This window comes from Vanellus vanellus, assembly GCF_965231255.1.
Source record: "Vanellus vanellus genome assembly, chromosome: 9".
Lineage (NCBI taxonomy): Eukaryota > Metazoa > Chordata > Aves > Charadriiformes > Charadriidae > Vanellus > Vanellus vanellus.
The window spans coordinates 23,648,958-23,674,643 of NC_138914.1; the positions used below are offsets into that span (position 1 = coordinate 23,648,958).

A 25,686-nucleotide genomic window follows, 5' to 3' on the forward strand; every position below is an offset into this window, starting at 1 on the left:
TAATGTTCATGAAAAATCCTTGGCTTGTGAGTTTGTTTGTTGTTTTTTTTTTTTTTTTTTTTTAACAGAGCCGACAGCTTATATTTAAATAAAACACCCCCTATTTATTGTTTCTAAAGAAAACCCAAAGGGGGCGTGAAAGGCTTAAGATCAAAGCCAAGAACAGAAGATGGGGAAGTTCTGATTAAATAGAAGGAAAAACATTTACATGGGAGCTTAGAGAGACGGTGAAACCCCCATCCTTAGGGACACTCCACACTGGCCTGGAGAAGGCAATGATGACTGTAGCTGGCGCTGCTGGCGGCAGTGTGCTGGACAAGATCGCCTCTGGACGTCCCTTCCAAACTACATTGCTCTGATTCTGCAAGTCTCTCTGTGCTTCTCTAAGTAGTTGATTTAAATTTAAATATACTTACAAAAACATCCAATCCCTTTCCTGGGAAAACACATCTCACTGTCTGAACCTCAACTGTCTTTATTTAGCTCCAAGGGAAACAGACATCTAATAAGATAACGAGATTTAAATAAAATTTCTTTTTCTTTATTTATCCTCTTTATATGAAGTTGTGTTTAGAAATTTTACTTTACATGGTTACAGCTAATTACATTTGGTAAACTCATGAAAGAGTTATTTTTAAGGTGTCAAATACTTGAACTGCAGAAAATTAGCCACTGCTTTACATTCAGCAGCATTTGCTGTCAGGGAAGCAATCAGAACGTCCTGTCCAGCGGATGAGAACAGGTATACGCTCTTTTTTCCAGTACCTGCTTCGCAGCTTTTTTAATACAGTCATCCAGATTTTCATCTGCATCTGTGGAGAGACAGAAGGGAAGTTAAAACTAAAGGACCATAAATAACTTTCCTAAATTTCTTTCAAAAAGGCTTTTACAAATGCAAGTACCTACACTTCAGTGCCAGGAAATAATTCAACATTATCTTCTAAAAAAGAGTGATTAGTGCAGCCCAAGTTTCACAGTGCAAATGCCTTATTGGTCAGTATTTAACCAAATAGGTCAAATACCTAATTGTTAGCTAGTATTTTTTTTTACAGGAGTATTTGCTACTGACAGATTTTATATTCCTCCCCACGGCTGGGAAAAAAGAATCACTGCAGTTTGTTTTATCTAATCTATTAAATGAAGAGTTTTTATTTTCAACTGGTACCAGACCAGTTCTGTTCCTCATCCCAGTTCAAAGCAGAGCAAAACTATTCTGTTGGTCACATCAAACCCACCTACTTTTGATTAGAGCCTCTGAAAGCCCTAAGAGTATAACGTTCGTTTTAGTTCACAGAACTTACATTTTTGTAATTGAGCCATGGCATAATTATTCTTGAAATATGCTTCTGTGCAGAAGATATTTGTAAGAAGCACCTGAGGAAACAGTAGAATTCAGTTAAAAACTAGTAAATTAATTTAATAAACAAAATAACGTAGTAAAAATACAGTAATTTAAACTTCTGGAAGTCTAATTTTGTCTCTTGCTAACAGAGCCTTGCAGGCTTAGTCGTTATCTTTTTCCCCACAGCTGCCCAGTGTCAGATTTGGGATGACCCCTTCACTCAGAACTGCCCAGAAGACACTGTTGGTACTAAAACCAGAAGGGGGTTACGCACACAAAATCTGAAGTCTCAAGGCCAGTGAGGACAAAGGTTAATCGGTTTGGATTTGTCTAACACTTAATTGTGGCAAATTTACTTGTCCTGTAGCATAACCGTTACAACAAAACTTTAAGTGAGCTACTATACCATCACCTCTCTGCCAAACCGCCACCTTACTGTCAATAAATTGATTGTCAAACTATGGTTGTTATTACACGTTACTATTTATTAATGATTGTATGGGAAGTTTGGGATGAACTGCATGGTATTAGCAGGTTTAAGAGAACACGCACATTTGTAATTCATTCATAAATGTGTATGTATGTGTGAAAATATTTTAAATAGTACGATAGCATGCAACTCGTATGTGGCAATTGGTGTGGGTACTGCGCTCTTGCACCCACCAGTTTAGAACCATTCTGGTGCACTGTTGGTTTTACAGGAGAGTTTGCTGCGGTACATACAAATTCTTAAGAAATGCGGAGGGTGCTTTTAAGTAAGTGTAAGGAAAGCTGATTTGTCAGTGAGGTTTCGCAAAGTCCGAGACGTTAGCACACAGTGCCTGCTGGTTTAGAGCGCTCTTTTAGGGCAGCATCATGCTCGTGCAGGATTCAGAGTTGAGGGAAAGTAGGCAGGTTGAGCCTGTGAAAGGCAGACAGGCGGTAATGCTGCAGAAGTCTGAGGCTGGATAGCGCCTCTTTATTACAAAGCACTTAGTGAAGCAGAACGGTAATAAATACCGATTGTTAAGCTACATGATCCAAGAAATGCAGACGTTAAATGGGTATGACGGATATTAAAGTACACTTACTTCATGGTCGTGGTTTCTTAGCCCGATACTGATTGACCGGCTGGCTCTGGAAATAGCTGCGGTCATTGCATATAGATTAATGACTATATCTGCCACTCTCTTCAGAACCAACTGCTCGTCCACTATTGTCTAGAAGAGTAAAAAATGGTTACTGGCTTCTGGTTCGTCAATTTAAAACTTTACCCAGACATTTTCTTCATGCTTTGCATTTCGGGTCATACTTACTTAGCACAGACAGGTAAGTTGTTAACATAGAATTTTTACCCTAAATCAGACAGTTTTGCATTAATTTATGCTCTGCCTTGTAACAGTTTTGTATTAACTAACTATGTTTAAACTATGAAGTTTTGGATTAACTGTGTTCCACCCTTTAATGGTCTTTCTGGCTGCAGCCAACAGTAAAATCAGGTCTTGAAACCACTTTGGTAAGTGCCAAAATCACTGACATTTAAGTACCAAATATAGTAATCTGTTCAAAAAATGTATTAGGTAAAGTGGAATGTGGTGGGGCTTAGTCTGATAAGCGTTCTCAGGACACATCAGATTTAACTGTCACAAAATTGAAAATCCAGGGTGTTCTAAGTTCAGTCTCCTATTTGAACACCTCTACTTTGCATGGCATAATTACAGCTTCGTCAGCTGTACAATACTGATGAACAGCATCAGTTCTGGTGTAGCTCTTCATCTGTCAACAGGGGAATGGGGTTCAGTGACTGCTCACAGCAACTACTTAAAATGGTCACCAGAGCTGGCAGGATTTGTGCCCACAGAGGTAGAAGAAAACAACTCATTCACAGAGATTGTTGGTTTTTTGGTTGTTGTCCATTACATCGAGTCTAGAATTTCACTATGTTTTCTTATATTCAACGGAAACATGTTGTATAAAGGAAGTCCAGCCTCTTGCCGTACACACCGTCCACTCTAGATTCTCGTGAGGCCAATTTGGTTGAGGATAAACTATTCAATAACATGGATAACAGAAAAAATAGTAGTTACCTTGCCAAATCTACTTAGCAGGCCTCTCACTGTAGTGCCAAAATAATAAATGTTTTCTTCAAGTTTCTTGCCACTTTCCTACAAGATAGAACAGAAGACAGAATAATTTGAGTAGCCTTGTAAGGGACAGGAGTAGCCTTGTAAGGGACCGAACAAGCCGTGCCCTCGCCCCCTTAGAACAGGATGCTTGGCTAATCCGCAGGCACAGCGCAGGGCAGCACCTACAGGCACCCAGCCGATAATCCAAACCCTCGCCTTGGGCAACACGACCTCTGCCTGAGAAAGCAGCTGCTCTGCCTGCCCGGATCACTGGTGGGTTTAGTGGCCAGGACACAAATTAAGAGTTCTCAACTACAGCACAAAACCATTTTCCTTTTTTAATTAGCCAAGACTGAAGTGTAGCAGAACACTGTTAAGAGGTCTGGAATCAATTCCAAGTGATCCAAATGAAGGAACAATGTACGCCAAGTTGAACAACCAACAGGCCATTCTACTGAAGCAAGTACCGTGTAAGCCCCAAGATGTGCACCCCAACACAAGGACAAACTTCCCCTCTCTAAAGAAGTGGCGGTTCAATTTTCTGCTAAATACGGTGTTCATTATCAACGCCTAGTCACTGACCAGAATTCCCCTTTAAGATGATCTTTCACCATTTTACGTATTTTTCTTCCCATTTACGTAAGAGGTACCGGATTATAAAATGTTATTCTTTTCTGAGGGGAGAAATCACCGTCTAGATGCAGCCCTGGTATCCTGAAGCCCAACTAATACTAGATTTTTCTCTTGGCCAGCATTGGGATTTTTAACATTCATCCAGTTTGCTGCTGAAAGCCAGAGAGGCACTATTCTTAGGCTTATGGAAGTAATAGTCTGGACAATCCTTATGCAACGTTTAGTCTGCACGGCAAACCTAATTCTTATTCTAAGCGCGGCAGGTTATGAAAGCCCTGAAAAAATCAGGATTATCTGGTGCTACTGTGTGAATTCACCAATTGTCTCAAATGCTGGTATTAAGTAGGAAAAAAATTTCTAATGTCATATTTGGCTTTTATTAATTCATAAATGCAACTAATTCATTACAGTGACTCTTGTAATATGAAGGCAAGTAAGTGGGTTTGAAGCTATTTAGAGGAAATTCAAATTTAGCGTAACAGCTAGGTCAGAATTGCTGTTGTTAAAACAATCCCCCCCTGTACTCCGGTGGCGCTGCGGCCCCCAGAGGGGGATGCTGCAGTGTTAACCTGCTGTAGGGGAACAGGACAGCGTCAGCAAGTCCCAGCAAATCCTCTTACCTGTGTGCCTGAAATAGCTGACTTGGAGGACAGGTATACTCTCGGAACGGTAAGTCATTTTGTTACAGTTCTTCAAATCACTAACAAAACATCATGGGAGAACATACCTTCTCTTTTTTTTTTATTAACAGAACAGTCATCTTTGGTCATAAAAATTACTTACGAAGTGATTAAGTGAGTACACATATATATTTCACAGAAATTCTTATCTAAAACTGTGTTACTATTGAACAGGAAAAAAATACTGTGTTTCGTAACTGAGCATATTATGAAGGGCAGCAACAGAACATTACGAACAAAGACTTTAATACTGTGAAGGCTCAATTTATATAAATTACTAGAATGGCTATAAACCCGGATTTGGTATAAATAGAGACTTAGAGCAGTCTTCATTTTACTTTGACATGTACCCATATAATATCTATAACCAAGTCCTTACCCTTGGAAGGGTATAAACATCTGCTTAAACTTGCAAATCTCACTTTTCCTGAGCGCGAATTTTGGTCTGCATAAACAGGGTATCAAGCAGTGATGGGAATCAAACGTGAAAGACAGAGCAGTGTGTGGATCTGCCCACCGAGCCCTGTGTGTCCCCCTGCCTTACCTGGAGGCTGGGATGCACCACTCCACGATCACCGACCAGCCCATAATCCACTTTTCTGCCCATCGTGTCCCGCAATTTGTTTAGAAACTCCCCCAGTGCCACTCCCACGTTTCCTTTCTTGATTTCTCTAAAACGTTGGGTAAACAGCAGCAGTTAGAGGCCTTTTCCTGGGTTGCAAGGAAGTTTCAGGAGGTTTGCATAACCAGCTGAAACTCTAAATGCTTTACAAAACACCCGCAGTTTGTCTAAGAACCATCAAGTCTTTTGATCCATTTTACTGTGAAGCCTGGAGAACAATTATACGGCCTTAGAAGTACACAATATGGTTCATGTTCAGTTCCTCCCAAAACCACCATAAATTCCAGAGACCAGTACATGTACTCAATATGCATAATACAGCTGTCTTACCAATAACACTTTGTTATAAAATCTTAAGTTATAAAATTTTAGTTACTGGACTGGTAAGAAAGACTCTTACACAAGCTGTGATTGTAAGATAAAATAGAATAAGGCCAAGATTCCGAAATCTATAAAACAGCCAATTAAAAAGAAATAAACCCACAGCACTATAACATTGCACTGCTTTTTAGACAGATAATACATCGAAAAATACTGTGGGCTTTTTTCTACAGTTTCCCCTCTTATCTATCGTTAAACAGTTATCAGATTCTGTTTAGTTTATTAAAAACTATTAGCAATAAATAAGAACATACTTAATTTTGTCAGTTAAGATTTTGCCTGCATGTTGCATACCCGTCAAAGCAATATACATTCGCAGAATTTCATTTGTTCCCTGTAAAAAAACATAACATAATATGAAGTCAGTATCAAGTACAAAGTATTTTCAGTATCTAAAAAGCTAGAGATGCTCTGCTAATATTTTGTGTACTTTTTTTTTTCCTAAAGCTACTTTTACTGTCTAAATTAAAAGGGTCGGGGATACTGGAAGCAACCAACACAGACTCAACACGCTATTTAAAGTACATGATTTTGAAGACAGGTTCTTTAGTTAACTACAAATTTAGTTTACAATATTAATGAATATTTTTCCAAGCAGGTCTGTTGTGCCAGTCTTCCCTTTCTAGTGTTCTAGCGGTAAAAGATTCCTCTTCATCCATCCGTAAATGTTTGCGATCTTTTGCTTTACCTCAATTATAAATTCTGATTTCATTTAACTGTGAAGACGTTCGTTAGTATTATCATCTCATATGGATGTACCACAATGAAAAAGAAACCAGACCAAATACATTCTGAGTAAAAAATAAAAGTTCTGCATTGTTCCAGTAGAGGAACATCTACATAGTTGTGAAACTGCTCGATAAGCCTGTTGTTTGAAAAGCAAATGCAGACCAAGAAATTAAGATTCTACTGTACAATTTGATGTCTGGGAACCCATTATATGACTGATTGGTTTAATATAGGTGGCTGAAGAATAAAGATCAAAACACAGAAGGCTGAAAAGCATCCCCAGTATTAAATCAGTGTCAAAACCACAGTGACCCAGCGACAGGCCAAGGGACAGGGGCTACAGCGCACAGGGAAAGGATGGGACTGTTCCCGAGGCAAAGCAGGAGGTTTTGGAGGGGCACGTACACAGCACAGAGCAACAGACACGTGTCCTGGCACGGATTCTGTCCTTGGCTGCAGCAAACTGAACTTATCATCTGATGCGCTTGCTGGTCCCTTACAGACATGCCAAGATAAACAAGGAGGTAAGCACAACCTCCTTCTTTTAGCAGAAGAGTAACTTTATACAGCTGTTGGGATCTGATAAAAGAAAATGAGCTGAATTACAGGAATTCCAATGGTGCAGTGTTTTGGTTTTTTTAAACGAGACTTCCTATAACCTGTCCCATGTGAAAGGTCTTCTCTGCTTCAACCAGTCTAGACAGCACTCCTTACATCTGGTTTTGGTTTTACTATTAAGAATGTCTGTCAGATTCATAACTGTCACAGGAGGTAGGAGGATGACCTTATAGGTTGTCTGGTTTTGCTCTCTAATCCATACTGGAATTGACTCTTCCTACTTACAGGAGATAAACACACATGGATTTGCAAGAGCAGATAGGTGACTGCTATGCACTGAACTGCAGTTTGCAAAGTGTTGCTTGCACTAATTTGCAGCTGAGATCTCGGCTGTCCTGACACCAGGAGGTAATGGAGGTAATGGATCCTTTCTGAACGGTCCATCAAGAAAAATCAAGTCTGTAAGTCTGACTCAGACGCACAGATGGATGGTCACTGATAATCCCACTTGGAAACAGAATACATTTCACGGCCAACATTTTTTAAAAAAATAAACAGATGCACATCGATAAATTAATTCAACTTCTAAATTAGCTTTTGTGAGTTTCCCTACTTGACTTGTGAGAAGCATGCAAGAGAAAAGGTTACTCAAGTCCAGGCACCAACAGAGCAGTTTAACCACACACAAAAAAAATAAATAGAAAATCCTATTAGAGAAATCTATTTAAAGATTAAAATTTTGCCCGTACCTCTTACCAAATCCTATCACTGTCATTAGTACAGATACACAGGAACAAAGGCAGCAAAAAAGTTTCAAAATATGCTTGATACAAAGCAAGATGGCCAACTTCCTTCTCATAAGGCTCGTGCTGAGGCAGCCATTGCACTCTGATTTCACCATGAGTCAGCAATGCAATTACAACTGCTTACGGACCATAAACCCAGGAGTTACTTTTGTCAACTAAAATAGTTTTCGGCTTTTACGCTAATTTAGAATCCTTTAGTCTGTTCAAAACAACAACAAACCAGACCCGTGAACTGCGACTGTTTTTTTCTCATGACAGTGCATTTAAAGCAGCTGCATATTTTGTTTAAAACATGCAGAAAGTTTCTAAACATTTAAGAAACGGCATATACACTACCAGTGTATGTAGACAACTGTATATATACTGCCATGTATACATAGTACCAGTTTGTTCTTTTCGGAGGCAAAGCCGGTGCCAGTTCCTACTGTAACTCACACTTTGTAGTTAGTCTATAAAAGCCATCGTATCTTCTTTATTATTAAAGGAAAGTACCAACCACACCTCCAAAGAAAACAAGGTTAGTTCTTCAGTCTTGTACTATTACAGACTTTGCGATGAAAGGAACGAAAGCCCACGCAACTGACTGCTCGGGTTTCAGCTCAGGTTCACAGATCGTGAGAGCGTGAATTTCGGTTTACGGTAAAATCAGTATATTGATACTCGCCTCAAAAATCAGCAGTATCCTGGTATCGCGGAGATAGCGTTCATAGGGGTAATCTTTCATATAGCCGAGGCCGCCGAGAATCTGCAGTGCTTCACTTACGCAAGTCCACGCACCTTCAGAACTGAACACCTGCCGTTGAACAGTATTTTAATCCCCACGCTACACAGTAAATACAGAACATATTGCGCCGTTATTATAGCTGCGTGACGTAGCTGTAGTATTTTGTACTGCTGTTACAACAGTCCTGTTCAAAGCTCACCTGAACTAGTGTATACTCAGGCTCAGGGTGTATACTTGAGTCAAACTTTCAGTTTCCTTGAATCCACAGAAATGTCTCTATTATATTCCCGGAAGAGTCAGAGCCACAAAGGGACAGGGCAGCTGTAGCTGGGTGGCTGGAGCCCTTCACGGCTGCCCCCATTCACCAGGACATGAGCTCTTTCGAACTGACTGTAAGGGACCATTGACAGGGGCTGAAAACCTGTGTGTCCTCCTCCAGGGAGCACCCAGCCCCGCGCTGCAGAAATGCCTCTAACAGTGACGCTCCAGCAGAGAGGCCCGGCTCTGTCTCAATATACATCCTGCGACCACGTCTGAGTTAAAGGCAGGAGAGAGGCACCTGAGCCAGGCCTGCAGCTGGAAATACAGCTGAGGGCCTTTTTACCCTTCCTCCCCTGTGAGGCCACATAAAAGCAAAGTTCAAGAGGACTCTGGTATTCCAAACCTGCTGGATGCGGTTTTTATTTTGTACAGTGACAAAAGCCTGAATCTGTAGTAATCAACAGTATGTGGGACATAGAGAAAACAGTAATGTCTATTTTTGCTCATCTAGCTGAGGTTTTTTGTATCATACGTTTAAATGTAATGCCTGAGCCTCTCAGCAATCTGGAATGTAGACTGAAAAACAGGAGAGGTGTTAGCCTGTATTAGCTTGAAGCTGTAAGTAGGCAAGTCTTCCAATAAAATTAATCACCTTGACCATGGCTGCCTCCACAGAGCAGTCTGGAAACCCGGGCCTGTCCATCATTCCTGCAGTGAGGTACGCCATGCTCTCCATAACATATGCTTTCACAGCCATAAAACAAAACTTCTCCTGTCAAACAGTAACGCAAGGAGTCACACAGTAATTCAGAGGCAAACTCCCACAGTCAAGCCCAAAACTTAAGAGCACAACTCCAGTTTTCATATGTTTAATATATTATGAAATACCAATTAATAAAAAGTACTACTGCAAATCAATCATGAAAAATCTTAAAAATAAAAAAAATGCAGAAGTTTGCACTAAGATCACACGAATTTAATACCACTAGCGGTTTCTTTACACCAGTACAGCTGAGAACCCCACCATAACCTACGTTCTTGCACTTGGTCAATACAAAGCACAGAGATTTAGATTTTCATGTTTTACCTGAATTAATCCAAATTCGCTCAGTTTCTTATTGAACTGTTTCCGGGTACAAGCATACTCTGCTGTCATTTCTTAAAAAAAAAAAAAAAAAAAAAAAAAAGAAAACATCATCTCTAACCAGCTGAACTGTAACTGTACCAGAGCATTCCCACTGACAGCATCTTTCTGCTGATGGACTGTGACGTGCCAAACTCTATCTCGTAAACCCCTCGTGGCCGCAGTAGCAGTAGTTTGTGAAAAACACCCTCAAAATAACAGTGTTGATGAAGTCTGGGAACAGCATGCCGAAGGCTTGGAAATGGGGATCTGAGGCGTGAGCCTGCACTCTCAGCAAAGGCACACTTTAGTGCTGACTGACTGCTTTACAGGGACTTCTGTGACTAATTTGGGCAACTATTGGTAGAAACCAATGATGTTATTACTCATTACTGTGTATAAGCTTTGAGCCGGTTATTCAAGTGGGAGGTTTTACCGGAGATTACACCTTCTAAAAGCAACAGTATATAGGCTGTTCTCTTAGTAAGAGCATTTTACCTCAGAAAAATTAAACAGTGGCAGTAACTTTCCACTATATGAACTGAAAAAACTTCACTGTTAAAACACTGTAAAAAAAGGCTTTTAATAAAAATTTACAATATTTTTATAAGAAGTATATATACTTATATATTTATATAAGAAGTCAAAGCATGTTATCAGTTACAATCTAGCAATGTTATGATCAAGACTCCCGTTACTATTCTGAATTAACTGCATTATATGCCTTATTATATACCTTATGCAAGTCAGTTTTTTGCATGGCATCCAGTAACCCAGAACACCTAATTAACCCACCTATCAATTTTTTAATCATTCCAGCAGACGCACTGCCCATGCTGAATCTTCCACTGTTTAGGATGTTCATGGCAACCTGTGAAGAAAAAAGAATGCTTTTCAGGCAACGTTGTTGCCACACCACTTCTCCTCAGGTCATGCTGGTTCCTGCTACCTTGCTTCGTCTTGCAATTTCATTCCTCACTGGAATACGCATCCTGTCCTGTGACCCACCCTCACACTGCTCAGCACAGCATTCGGCTTTTCAGGTGACCTACCACATCCAATTTCATATCTGAAATAGTTTTCAGATACTGATGACCCAGTGACCTGGAAGTAATCCTCCATTCAAACTGCATTAAGGCAAAATGCAGATAAAAATGTATTTATCTGCAGCTAGACAAACAACATTCACATTGGACAGCACTGCTGAAGTTTTATCAGGTGAAGGAGAAAGAATATTGTTTAATGTGTGTCCACAACAGCCAAAGCTAAAAATCTTCTCTGCAGCTGAGCTGCGATAGGTGCTTTCCTGCTTCAGATGCCCTTCAGCAACACACAAGACAAGGGAACAAGAATGAAAGGTACAGAAATGAAATACAGATCAATAACGTACAAAAACAGATTCTGAAATCTAGGATTATTGTTTCTTAACAAAAGGAACATGGGTGACTCAGTTCAAAGACACTTAGGAAATTTAGCAAGAAGTCATTGTTCCTACATTTTAATTTGTGATAATTATCTGAAGAAAAAATCATAAAAAAAGATTCTTTTAATACGCTTACTACATTACAGACAATGGTTTCATTTAGCATTTCGGTCTGGACTTGCCAACTAAGTACGAAAACTGATTATGAACAGTTTTGCAAATCCACACGTGAGACTCCCAGAGAAAGGTTACAGCAGCGAAGTGACCAGCGGCAGCTTTCCTGCCGTCCCCACTTCTCTGATGCAGTGCGGAAATGCCAGTGCCAGAGGAGCATTTCAGCAGACTCCTCCTCCTGTTACTTTCCTGTGCCATTACCTCACGCTGGAAAACCACCTGACAGCCACGGGACCTCGCACGGGATCCGCACTTCCCTCAAACCATTCCCCCTTAAACTCATTTTGTTTGCTCCCTTTCTACACAGTCCCCAATTCTGGCTGTAGAAAACAGCAGAAGACGTTTCCCTGATTCAGTTCAGAGGTTCAGAAAAGGGAGCAACATTTTCTACAGAAGAGAACAGTATGCCATGAAAAAACATAAAAAGCCAAAGAGCAGAACCAGCTCTATAACTGTACTGAGCAGAAATACAGACAAATCTGGAATTATGGCATGCTCCTGCACGGTGGCAGTGAAACCAACTAGTACAAAGCACATAAGGTAAGCTGAGAAGTCCATCCTTCACTATCCTTCAGTTTGACCATGTTCTTAACACCAATAAGGAAACTTTGGTACAGAAAAAAAACACTGTAAGTCTCCTTCAGGCTTTTATAAATCATCAGTAGTTATTTTTACAGCTTACCTTAAATCCCCCTCCTACTTCTCCAATTACATTCTCTATAGGCACTTTTGTGTTTTCAAAATGTACTTCACAAGCTGAAACACAGAGTGAACAGCTGATGAATTATTTTGTAGAAATATTTAAAAGACAATCAGGAACATAACTGATTCTTTTTGTAACAAGAAGTAGTTTTCCTAATGCACTGTTTGTAACAGAATTACATATGCTTTGCCAAAGAAGTCAGAATTTGGGAAAAAACTGTAGTTGACATCAATTACTGATGTAAAATATTCAAAACATAATTAATGTACATTGTGTAAACAGAGAACTATTGTTTTGTCTCTATTTTAAGGAACTGGTACAGCAGTCAAGTCCAAATAATAGATGGTGAAAAACTATAACTCTCAGTAAGCTTAAGGAGAGCTTATGAAAACTTCTACATTAAAGTTATTTGGTCACTGAGTCTTCAGAGCAATTTGTTTCAGTGCATCATTAGGGAACCCTCACATGAGCAGAAAAGAATGATACAACGTGGATACCTAATTTCAGACCCTGCACTTGGAAGGACTCATAGGAAAAGCCAGGTAAAGAAACATTGGAACTTAAAGAAACATGGAACTCACACACTGTTACACAGAATAGATACAGATTTGCCTCTGAATTCAAAATGAAAACATTAAAATAATTTCTGTTAACAATTTTAAACAATTCTTACTATTGGATCCTCGAATGCCTAATTTATCCTCAGGTTTCCCATGGGTGACTCCACCAAAATCCCGCTCCACGATGAAAGCAGTAATCTTGTCTTTTCGTTGTCCATCTTTATCAACAACCTCTGTCCTAGCAAATACCGTGAAAATATTAGCGAGGCCACCGTTTGATATCCAAACCTGTTTTGAGAGAGGAAAGATGCATAAGAAAGAGATACATTTGCTCTGATTTTGTGACTGCTGCTCTTAAGCACTTCCTAACAGACTAGCAAAGAATGGAGTGGTGAAAAATTGCTGCTTCTTCCCTCAGATTCTGAGTGTTCTGCTACTAGTTTTGCCTCTTGTGAACACATTTCCAAGGAAAGTTGACCACAGAATGCTAAGTTTAGAGCAACTATAAAACCAGGTTGCAATACAGATTTGAATTAAATTAAAACCCATGGTGCGTTTTCACAAAAGCTTGTGTATCCCGCTACTTGTGGCACGTGAGGGATACACGGGTAATACAGACTGTAGAACCACTCTGCCCAAAGTAATTTCATCTCTGATGGGGAATTCTCTGTGTCAGGCCCCATACGTACGGCCACTCCCACAGGACGGGTCTCTTCACATCACAGCCACAATCACAGATCAAGTCTGCAATGCATCAAATATTGCTGCATCCAGTACATCTCTACATTTCTTCAATAGTATTTTGCCAGTATTTCTTTTAGTAGAAACGTTCCAAGCAGTCCTATTTCCAATTCAATGTCAAGTTTTCTTTCAAAAATACCTACAAAATCTGGCCTGAAGAATGAAGAGAGGGGAAACAAGGTTTTAGGTTTCTTTTTGCCTCCGCTGTCACAGAGGCGGCTAACCAACGAACCCTCCCTGCAGCTGAACACCACGAGCTGGCGATACAGAGAAGGAACTTAGGAGAGGCTTTTCCTGTCTTTCTTACCAAGAGCTTGGTGAAGGTCATTCCCTAAACAGTGAGCTTTTCTGTTCTCTTTGGCCCTAAACCAACATGGGTTGTCATTCTGACACGGTCATTCTTCACTAGGTTGGAACCTGCAGGATTCTGACGCGGCTGCCCAGCTAGCCTCTTACTTAGCAAAACCGACTGACTGCAACGCCGCAAAAGACAGATGATTTCTACAAACTTGTAACAACAACCTGTCACGTTTCCAGTCTGTGAGCGCATACCTTGGAACCATTTAGTAAGAAGTATTTCCCATCGTCACTGAGGGTTGCTCTTGTCTGGATGGACGCAGCATCACTTCCACTAAAAGCCAAACCAGTTATTAGTGTTTAATGAAATAAACATGCTTTAGAAAAACATCCTCTCCCTCTTTGCATCCTTTAAAAAGGAATGTTAACAGTTGTATTAAATAGTAGTATATAAATTTCAGTTTTCAACTAACAACGAAACTTACTAGATTCAACAGCTCTAAACAAACCTACTTGTTGCCTGAGGGGACACTCTGCCCCACATATGTTACCAATCTCATGACCTGACCACAACATTCAGAATGCCACGTAAGCAGCTTTTTTGAGCTACAGGTTGAGCTATGTGAACATACAATGAATGTGTCATCCTAAAAGACAATCAAGTTCAAAATGTCTAGGTTGTTCCTCAAAAATTCACACCCCGGTTTTATATCCTAAGTGAAAAAAGGCTCAACAGAAATGAAAAATAAACGTGTGCCAATCTCTGTCAATGAGCACTTGAGCACATCCAATACTTTCTACTGGAGCAAAGTCAGCAGGTGAATTACAACAAATCAATAAAAATTTTACATTCTGTGATTAAAAGTTCACGCCCTCTCTCCAATCACCCCCTTATTACATAATTACCCAGCAGCACATCGCCTCCCCTTGAACGAAGCCTACTCTTCCACAAATTAAAATGCCCCAATGGATCACTTTGGGCTGGAGCTGAAGGCAGTCATTAAGTTCTTGGAACTGCCAGGTCCCAGCTGGTATTTTAATAGGGTTACATTACTGAAATTCAGTTCTAAAAACAATTGCTTCTGTGCACTAGAACTAAGGTCTCTAAGAAGACTGAAGTTACTGAGACTAGCAATCTTTTTCAATAATACTGGGCTAAATACACGTCAGAAGAATTTCAGAACACAGTTAGCTCTTGGTTTGTTTTCCTGTGTGTTACTTCAAGTCCCTTCCATGGATCACTTTGTTAAAATATCTGTGCTAGTTTAAATTTTGCCTGCAAGTGGTGTAGCTTTTAGAGGGTCAAAACTTGGCTCAGAACTCTTGCATAAAAACCATCACTGATGGGCAGGAGGTATTTACGTCACAGCAACATGAGCATTAGCATGTAAATCAAATGCTCGCCACAAGTCATTCTAGCAGACAGGAATTCAGAAAAGACAGTTTCAAACTATGGGTTTGTATGGACAAGAAAGATTCAACTTCAAACATTCAACTGGTCTCAGTCCTTCAGTCAGTTCCCTTTACGATCACATAGTAAATCATGCCCCTATATGTTTGTAAGAAAACTGTACCTCTTCTGCATTAACAGAATTTGCAACATTAGCAATAATTAATGAATAAACATAATAAATATAACTTTATCTTTGAAATTAAGTTGCTGATACAAAGATGCCTCTTCTAAACTTCAAGGAAAGACGGAAATTTCTTCCTGTTGTTTTTTGTAGCTCCTTCAATACAAGCTTTTATAATTTCGACAAAGAACTAAACTTTCCTACAGCAGTCAGAGCACATTATTTCTGACATCACAGCACATTATTTCTAACCTAGCACAAACTATGCTTTCAATGCATATTCAGTAATGCCAGAAATTAAGTGGATGGATTCCTGGGATGGGAACAATGGTTAGCGATTTCATAGAATCATAGAATTGCCGAGGCTGGAAGGGACCTTTAAGATCATCATGTCCAACCATTAACCTACCCTGATAAAAACCACTTCTAAACCATGTCCCTAAGTACCACATCTACCCTTTTTTTAAACACCTCCAGGGATGGTGAATCCACTCCCTCCCTGAGCAGCCTGTTCCAATGTTTAATAACCCTTTCAGTGAAAAAGTGTTTCCTAATATTCAATCTAAACCTCCCCTGACATAACTTAAACCCATTTCCTCTCGCCCTATCACTTGTCACCAGGGGGAAGAGGTCAGCCCCCACCTCTCTACAACCTCCTTTCAGCCATTTATAGAATATTTCATCTTTCAATTTCATGGAAACTGCCTTCAGCAGCACATTGGGAAAGGATGGATTACATGATTTGAAGTGTACCTTTTGTAAAAAAGATAAAATTTTGACCTATATACTGAAGCCATAGACACCAAATAATAAAGATTTAATATATTAACCGACCACTGTAATGAAGATGAAAAAAAATTAAAAAAAAAAAAAAAAATCATTTTGTGTTTTGGTGCTTTCTGTAGCTTTTAAGGTTACAAACCCAGTACCTTCCAGGCTCAGTGAGACAAAAAGCTGCAATGTGCTCCCCAGATGCCAGTCTCGGCAGGTACTTTGCTTTCTGTTCATCAGTGCCAGCAATGAGGATTCCCTAAATAGAGAATTCATAGAAAACTTTTCAGCATCAACCTGTGTAAAAAGAAATGAAGCTGACAAGCTTTGCCAAGTTCAGGAAGCTCAATTTGCAAATTTCATGGCATAACAAGACGACATTTAATAAACAATGGGCATTGCTATTTATCAGACATAAAAGTATGTCAGTTATCATCACACAGTTGTTCAAACGCCCACAAGAAATGGGTTATTGTTCAGGCTGCCTTCTAGGGTAGATTTCACCTTATTTATGCTGTAAGTCAAGACATTGAGATAGTCCTTCCTTTATAATTTATCATACCTTCATTACTATCACTATAATTTTATTTTAAGAACCTCAAAACCAGCAATTTTCAAAGCTCCTAATCAGAGAACAGAACACACAATTTACGTAGGTTCCGAATTATTTCATTACATAGGCATTCAATAACTTCTTGTGAGAGCACACTTAGTTTAATTATCTCTGTTGTATTTATTTTTTTACAGCAGGTTTCTTACAAAGAACAAACAAAATACAAAAATACACAATAAAGCTAAATAATGAATGGTTAAACAGCTAAGACACAGTTACTCAACAAAAATAGGACTAACCCAAACTGGCCACAGCAGTGACAGCGGTTGTCTTACACAACCCTTCTCGCTAGACTGCTTTACAAACCAGCCCAGCTCACCAGCCCTGCTCTAAGATGGTGAAATGTTAAGTAAGGTGAGGAATAAATACATATTTTTAATCAGCACTGTCCGCTCAATTCCATGAAGAATGTTTCCTTGTTTGCTGTTTCAAGCTTCAGGCTATGACCATCCATTCATCACTAAATGTAGATACCTAAGGCTATATTATACAGAAAATGAGTTTAAAATTCACACACTTGCTATAGCATGTTGGGTTTGGGTAAGCTTTCTTCTCTAAGCTCCCCCCAACATGCAGCTTCATTCAGCTAGAAAAAGTCGCACCCTTCTGAATTCTCTGCATGACTGTCCCACTGCCCCATAATTTTAGCTCCCCCGATATGTTGTTTATTTCAATATTTATTCTAGCTACTTTTATCAAGTTTGCTCAATTTAAAAATCTCGGGATTGTTTAAGGTATTTTTTCTAAGAATCATTACCTCAATGTTTCCTGGACTCATGATTTCCTTGTGTACTTCACATTCAGCCTTTATGCTGCACAAAGGTCTTACGCTGAGTCACTGGCAGAGGGTGCTGGGCACACAAATGGCCAACCTGACGTCAGAATGTTCCACCTGATTTATGCTTCACTGGTAATTCTTGTTTGCTGCTCTCACACTCCACACTTAAACAAACTTCACATCACCTTTTCTATGCAGGTTGTGTAGAACTACTTGACATAAAAGAAGAGCATTACCTTAAGCCCAATAGCTTGATGAGCTGCCAGAGTGACTGCGATAGATCCATCTAAAGAAGTGATTTCTCCCAAACGTGCATACATGGTATTTGACAGACCAAGACCACCTGGAACAAATACTGCGTTTTATTCAAAGTAGATACCTTAAAAATTAACTTGCCCCGTTCACCAAGAAAATCCCTTTCAAGTACAGAAACATCAAGAATGTAGCTGTTAACTGTGGAGCATCTTAGTATAGACTGGATAGAATATATCCACAAACAAGTACGGCATTGCTGCAGATGCGCCAGAAGAGTGCATTGTGAAAACAGTAACTTTTTTAATAAGCATGAGTTGTGCTGGATTTAGTTCTATTCAGAAAGCAGATGTGTTTGTGTTCAAGCACACACGCATAGTAAATACAGCATAATCCATCAAATGGTAGAAAACAAGCTTGTTTATAGCACTCTGTATGTGAAAATGGTAAACGATTTGGTACAAAAATTGCTGCAGTCTGAATTTCTGTGCTTACAGGATAAAGTGATTTTTTGGTGGCATTTCCACACTAATTGCAAGGTTAATTGCAAGGCCAATTAACCCCTGCACAGCTGACCAGCCGCAGCCCCAGCAGCAGAGGGAGTGGTGCTGGACAGAGCTGGGCCAGTCCCTGCACAGCGACAGGCTGTCAATGACCTGGACAACAGGACTGCCACAAAGTAGTTCCCAAGCAGACTTCCAAACTGGTACTAAAGAAAGATAAAATAGAACACTTCAAAAATGTCTTTAATCAAAAAATATGAATATATCAAGAAACAACCTTGACACCAGCACACCCTTTTAGGAGGAGTTTTGTGATCTGCTGCTGCAAATGCAGAGACTATTTGTAAGGAGCTTGAAAAGCACAGAAGTAGTATAAATCAAAGCTGCATCTGTACGAGTCTCATGTTCAAGAATATCTTGTCATCAGGACTAGAAGTCCTGCTCCCTGTAATTTGACAGTATTTTATATATTACTTCTGAATAAACAACTTAATCTAAAGATAATCCTTTGTCCAGGTTAAAAATTTTCTACTTGGGACAGTGGTGTGTCAGGATAATGAATACCTTATTTCAGCAGATGTCTCAACAGTCCTACTATTTACGTATACCGAATAAATGCAAGAATAAGTCTCCTTGATACCATTAATTCACATCTCTGCCTCTCGCACCCTTCTCCTTCAGAGCATGCTGAGATGAATAAAAACTCCCACTCCTGCTATCTATACACTCTGACTTCTTTTCCCCTTTCTACGTGGTGCTGGTTCAGGACTCAGCTTGGAGACTACCGATGATGCGCACAGTAATTCCAGTGATGCCCATGTTAAAGCAAGACATTACTCCATGATTTACATGAGCTTCATTTTTCCTATTAACATTCTGCATTTTAGTGCTTCTGGCAAATATACCACTATTACAAACCATTATGAAAACTACCACGCAATGCACGAAGCACTGAACATGTGCGACTGAAGAGTTTTAAAATATGACAAGCACCACCAACAAAAATACAGCAGGTTTAAACTACAGAAAATGGGAAACCACCTTGTTAGAAGCATATTATCTGTGATGCAGAAAAGAAGTAGCTTGCTTAGAACACAGTGATTGCTTTCCATCTTCTGTTTTTCATCCAGCATACATGTTTACAAGACAGCAGGACTATGATTTTCTACAAGTACACTGAATGGGTTGTGAACTTTTACAAACCAGAAGCTGAGAGTATTACCTCACAAGCTTCAATACAATACAAGATCAAAACAACAATATTTTATTAAATTAAAGTATGATTTCTACATCAAATACATTGCCTTTCAGACTCTTTAAAAAAATTAACAGAACAGGAAACTTATTTCCAGTTAATTAACATAAGTTACACTTCCAACATCACGACGCTTGCTAACGCTCTGCTTTGAGCTATGTCCTTTGTTCCCTGCTCCCAACACCTCCTGTCTGTGGACACTAACCTCCTCTCTTCTTCCAGTGTATTTCTTAACTCCAAAATACCTCTCTCTCCCAATCTGGGTTAAGGTGCTCTGTCCAGACCTTTCTCCTCCCCAGACACTGTCCTGAAGAGAAAAACTTGGACGAGCTTGCAAACCTCTTTTCTATCTTACTCTCACATCATCCTGCCTGGTTCTGAATACACATGAAAATACCATTTCAAAAGTATTAATTATCAACTAAATAATCAACAGAAATCACATGATGTTACAGTACAGTTGTCCGATACACTTTAATGAATTTGTATAGAAACAGTTTATTTAAAGAACTGAAATCAGTGCAGGACAGCAACATTAGATATGTTGCCCTATACAATAAACAAAAAACGTCTCACAAAAAATGCTACAAAATCCAGGATATTACTTCAACACCAAGTAAATACTAAGGTATGTCTCCAGCTTTACATAGTACTAGTGTTATCACTGAAAAAAGTATTGTTTCACACTATTCTGTTGAAAAATTAGGTATTTTCCCCACTGAAATTATCTTCCGCAGATGGTCAGAGACAACTTCCTCTGAGTTATTCTCTTTAAAGTCATCTTTTATACTAGACAATAGATGATATGAGGATCTCATTTCTTTAAAAATTTCATGTAAAATATTAGTTCCAATCCCAATTTTTATTTTTTGCATAAGTTACCATTTTCTTGAAAATTCCTTTGCAAGTTTAAAGGTTAATCCACTGAGGAACTACTGTCTCTGATCTCAATGGGCACTATAATGTCCTTTAAGACAAACTTTTTGTTCAGTATGGAATAGGGAAGATTTTATACAAAAGCTACACTTTTAATGACAGATATTATACTTTTACACTTCTCTAAGGTCAAACACGTTCCCATCTGCCAATGACAGGTGGCAGATTTGATAGATCAGTTCCATGAGACATAGTAGTTTGGACCCATTTCAGGAACCATCAGCAAGAACTGCAAGTCCCGCAGAACGTCAAGTTACTCTACTGTGTCCAGAAAAAGAACAACAAGGAAAATGCTATGCCAAGAGGAATTTACACCATCTAAAATTAGTTATCTAAATCAGGCACCCAAGGTAAGAGTATGCAGAGCTCCCTCCATAGCCAACAGACATTCTCGGTGCCCCACATGACTTTATGAACTAAAGAGGAAACCTCAGCTCCTGATTTAGACATCCAAGTCAAAGGACTACACGTAGGACAGTATAGACTCATTTTGCAAGACCCAAAAATGCATTACTTAATACATAATACTGGGTAATTCTTTTGTGATCGTTTACTCACCATATTCCTCTGGAATCTGCATGCCAAAGAGACCCAGGTCCTTCAGTCCTTTTAAAGTTTCAGGTGGGATTTTTGCATCTTGATCAATCTTCTTAGAGTCCACTACGAATACAGAAAGTTTTATAATTTAAGACTCAGCGCAGAAAAAAATCTCTGAGACCGCAGCGTTCTCAAATCAGAGCCAAGGCCACTGCGTGCTATGAGTCAGCAGCAGTATGATCTCTATCGGACTGAGTGCCCAGACCCAAAGAACTGAAATAATGTACAGAAAAAGGGGCTGCTGGAGCATCACATCCCTCCCTGCTGTCATTTTCCTCTAGTCTCCTGAAGCATCTTTAGAAAAGATGCAATGCTTGTTGCACCACATACAGACATAGTTCTCATCCCTAACTTCACAAAAATTATTCTTTCTACCTCCACTCTGCCACCCCAAACCGTCCTCCTCCTGCAAAGTGAAAAACAATGATTTTCTAGCCTTTTCATGAGGATCACACAAACAAGTCCTAAACGTTGCAATGGAAGGTCTCAATTCTGTTTCTGGGGAACTTCACTTAAGTAGCCCACTTTATTACACCATCAAAGTCAAAATACAGAACCCAAGAATACTGATTATGGCTGTAAAGTCATGACATAGCCAGGAAAAGGACTTGGTAGTGGGAAAAATCTGTTTGTTTTTTTTTATTTTCTCAAACATTTCTATGTGTATGGATTGTGCTTGTGCACGTTCGCAGATTCCATGACTGGAAGAAGCGAAGTATTTCCAGGATTTTCTATCAGAACTATGTCTAGGTTATGATTTAAAAAAAAAAAAAAAGTACATAAATGCGTTAATTACAAAAATCTTGTTCTTTTGAGTTATTCAAAATCTTGGGGGATTACAAGAGCTGTTCTGTACTGTGACTGAAAATAACAGCAATCGTATTAAGCAGCTCAAGAAGGTTGTACGCTGCAGCAAATGGAACACAAGCCATCTTTCCAAAAAGTACAAAAAAAGAAGTAAGTCTGCAAAAGCAATGGCACTTTCCTAAAAGAAACTTAAATGACGCTGTAAATTCTATAAGAAATACAACAGGGGTAGGCAACTAAACATCCTGATGTCCTTTTAAGAGAAGTTACTAAAAAAGAAAATTCATTAAAAAAAAAAAAAAACAAAACCAAACTTTTAATTCACCACACTAATTTTTTAGCTACATGGTGTGAGATATATGTGTGGTATGCCATCAGCTCTTCTGGGGAGAGAAAGGTGTTTTTTTACTTCTCCCTCCATTATGCCCATACAGACCTATCTGTGGTGTCTGGATGCTGTCACGCTTCATAATGACTCTGCTGAGATGAATTTCCTTACCCAGTGCCAATCATATCAAGTTTCTAACTATTTAAGGCTGCTCTCCTAACCTATTTTTACCACACCCGTAAATTACCCTGGATAATGGAACAGGAATAGCTGTGAATTCGAACAAAGATGAGTAATTTCCACCTTTGGTTAAGATTCTATAATTTGACATTTTTCCCCCTCCTTAAATATCAAGTTTTTTTACTCAATAAACAAGGTTTGGCAACAGAACAAAGAATTAAAAAATGTAATCTGTATAAATTCTTAATTTACGGTTAGTGAGCAACATACAATTTTATTGTTAAAATTTCCTGGATCTCATAAATTGTTATCTGTGACAAACACAGGCTTCTTTGAACTCCTGCAGTGTTTGTCAATCTAGATCCAGTATCTTTGTCAGCGGGAAATCTGAGATGATACTGTTTAACTGTCTCAGAAATTGCTGTCTATAAAAAACAATTTTCTACAATTGTTCTAGAATTGGCTTATCTATTCCACCAGTAATAGAAGAAACACCCTGCAACCCTATCAGGAATGCATTAGGCTATTACAACTTTACCCAAATAGAATTACTACTCTAATGCTGAAAAAACATAAATGCTTTTGTTTTTTCATAGCTTCTCAATGAGTCATTGCTTATGAGTATCTCTGCTGCATTTTGCTAAACCCAGTTTTAGTACAATAGGACAGTTACAAAGTTTCAGAAAAAAATCACAATATATGAAGTGGTAAATAACATTATTCAACTGAGCTAAAACCAATTTCAAGCCCTACCTCTACAGAATTCTTTTACTTCCTGTTTTTTCTATTTATTTTTACCTGTTTTGAAGATTTATTTCTTCTCATCAGCATCCAAATACTCAATATGAAAAAAAGCCATAAATGAACATGCTTATAGAATCAGCAGCAGTATAGGATTGGCAATAAATGTATAACATAACTTGAATACCTAAAGTATAATAATCTTATTCAACTGCTACTGTTAAAATCACGGTAATCACTTGCATGAATAAGAAATGAATAACTATACCTTCTTCATTGAAGAATTTTTCTACAGGTCCTACAAACTGGTTGATCTCCTCTAGTTCTTCATTGCTAATTTCTGGATAAGGGAAAACTTCTTCCTAAAATACAAGGCAATTTTTTTTTTTTTTAAAAAAGCACAAATCATGAATTGAAATAAAAACTCAAGAACACATGCCTTCCAAATACTAGACTCTAAAGAACTATGAAAATTAAGAATTGTGAAATATGTTCAGCAATAGGATGCAACTTTGCTACATATCAAAATCAAATCAGAAGGTTATTACCTGAAAATCAGAAACATTAGGAAGAAATAGAGAGATTTTAAGAACTAAAAGGATGCAAAAATCCTTTACCAACCATGAATTTTGTCAATGTAATCCCATTTTGGGGTAAGAAAAAAAATTAGTTAATTTTAATTTTTATCAGAATCAACCGTTATCATGTTTTCAAAGCTTAGCCCATAAACGCTGTCCCTTAGAAACACACAGCACATTCCACCTGTTCAATGTCACCAGTACAAAGGTTAGTGTGTTCAGTACTCCTCTTTATCATGACGCTGGGATTTCTGGTTGTAAACTGGAAACAGGATGACCTGACAGGCTTGAATAAATAAAAAAAAAAAAATCCAAGCAACTAACACAAGAAGCGAAGTGAAAGATTACATGAGAAGTGTGCTCCTAATTTTTGTCATACATCCCCTCTGCCCAAACAAGGCTGTTCATGATAGTCTGAAGAATCACATCAGCTCCAAAAATTCAGGATCTAGTAAATGCTATAGTTTTTCAGAAAACTATTGCATTGAAATCTGAGAGGGAAAAAAAGGCAAACACGAACAGGGGTTTAATGTGATGGAGCCTGACTGCTGTTAGAACACTATAATACTCGACAAGGTTTGTTTGGGGAAAATTTATTGTTCAACTCATTTCAGTGAATTTAAGTTACCCCTTCTTTCAATTTATTTATCTGTAATCTCTGATAAGTGTATACACTAAACTTGGGATTAACAAGTACTGTTTTAATACAGCGTTATATCTCAAATTTGCAACTTCATTGTCCAGCGGCATCCCAAGACAAAATAAGAACTTCTATCTTTCCTACAAAAAAAAAAAAAATTAAATAAAAGATCTTGTCCCTGAAGTAAAGTCTTGTTCCCTGAAGTAAAGAGAGGACAAACTGACCTAAATTCTGCGGAATGCAGCTGCTCAATGCCCAGAGCCCAATGCAAACAACACCAGTGCGTTTCTGTGGGGAATGTACTGGGCTTGCAGGAACAGGCGACCGTGGTTTCGAGCAGCCCTTCAGACGCCGCTTGTTCTTGAGCCATCGGAACACCGTCGTGCCTTTTGCGCGCACAGGTGCAAATCGGTCAATTAGTTTAACCCACCTTCAGCTGCGGGGCCGACGGCCGCACCTGCGAGCGCCAACAGCCCGCACTGCACCAGCTCTCCCTCTCCCAGGGCACCCTCCCTCACCCGCACCGCCACCACAGAGCCCTTATTCGGTTAACAACCGCGCACCGCTAACTGCCGCCCGGGACGGCGGGGCCCCGCGGGGCGCCCCCACAGCCGCGGCCCGCACCCACCCCTCACGCGCCGCCTCCCACAGGCCCGCCGGACGGCGTCCCCTGGCCGGAGCGGCCCCCTCACCTTCCGCACCGTCCCCAGGAAGAGCTCCTTGGCGAAGGCGGGTCGCGGGGCGGCGGTGTGCAGGCGGCGGAGGGCGGGGAGCGTGGCGGGGGTCGGCAGCGCGGCGCGCAGGGCGCGCAGCAAGAGCCCGCTCATGGCCACCGCCATCTCGCCCATCCGCCGCTCTGAGGGAAGCGCCACGTGACGGCGTGACGCCCGCGCGCCTCTTCCCGTCACCCCCCGTGGGGCCGGACCTGCGGCCGGGGGGCGGGGCCTGAGGCGGCCGGGCCGGAGCGCGCTGTGCTCTGGTTAACGCGCCCGCCCGCGGCCCCTCCGCAGGGCAGGAATCACCACAGAAACAGGGCCGGCGGGGAACGAACCCACTCGCGGCTTCGTCCTTGCGGCTGCAGGGCCCCAGCGAGAGCGGGCCCGGCCCGGCTGCTCCGCCCGCCCCGCCCGAGCCCCGCCCTCTGCCCTTTTCGGGCCTGGGCACCACCGGACAGCATCTACAGAAATTGGGTCTGGTGATAGAAAAAGTGCGCCAGAGACAAGGGGCGCCCTTTGAGGCGTGGTGGATCCACAGAATCGCCCTCAAAACCC

General features: G+C 40.0%; 1 protein-coding gene across 1 annotated transcript; it reads right to left on the reverse strand.

Moving 5' to 3' along the window:
- Nucleotides 1-535: 535 nt before the first annotated feature.
- On the reverse strand, nucleotides 536-25,280 carry ACAD9 (acyl-CoA dehydrogenase family member 9). Its single transcript, XM_082487593.1, has 18 exons — nucleotides 25,108-25,280; nucleotides 23,466-23,559; nucleotides 21,103-21,204; nucleotides 17,835-17,941; nucleotides 16,366-16,466; nucleotides 14,118-14,196; nucleotides 12,938-13,112; nucleotides 12,244-12,317; nucleotides 10,760-10,835; nucleotides 9,929-9,999; nucleotides 9,494-9,613; nucleotides 8,521-8,649; nucleotides 6,018-6,097; nucleotides 5,305-5,431; nucleotides 3,409-3,486; nucleotides 2,413-2,541; nucleotides 1,302-1,374; nucleotides 536-812 (listed from the first exon to the last, which is right to left on the reverse strand). Exons 1-18 carry the CDS (start codon nucleotides 25,261-25,263, stop codon nucleotides 712-714), a joined length of 1,872 nt encoding a protein of 623 aa, XP_082343719.1. The 5' UTR covers nucleotides 25,264-25,280; the 3' UTR covers nucleotides 536-711.
- Between the last annotated feature and the right edge of the window lie 406 nt (nucleotides 25,281-25,686).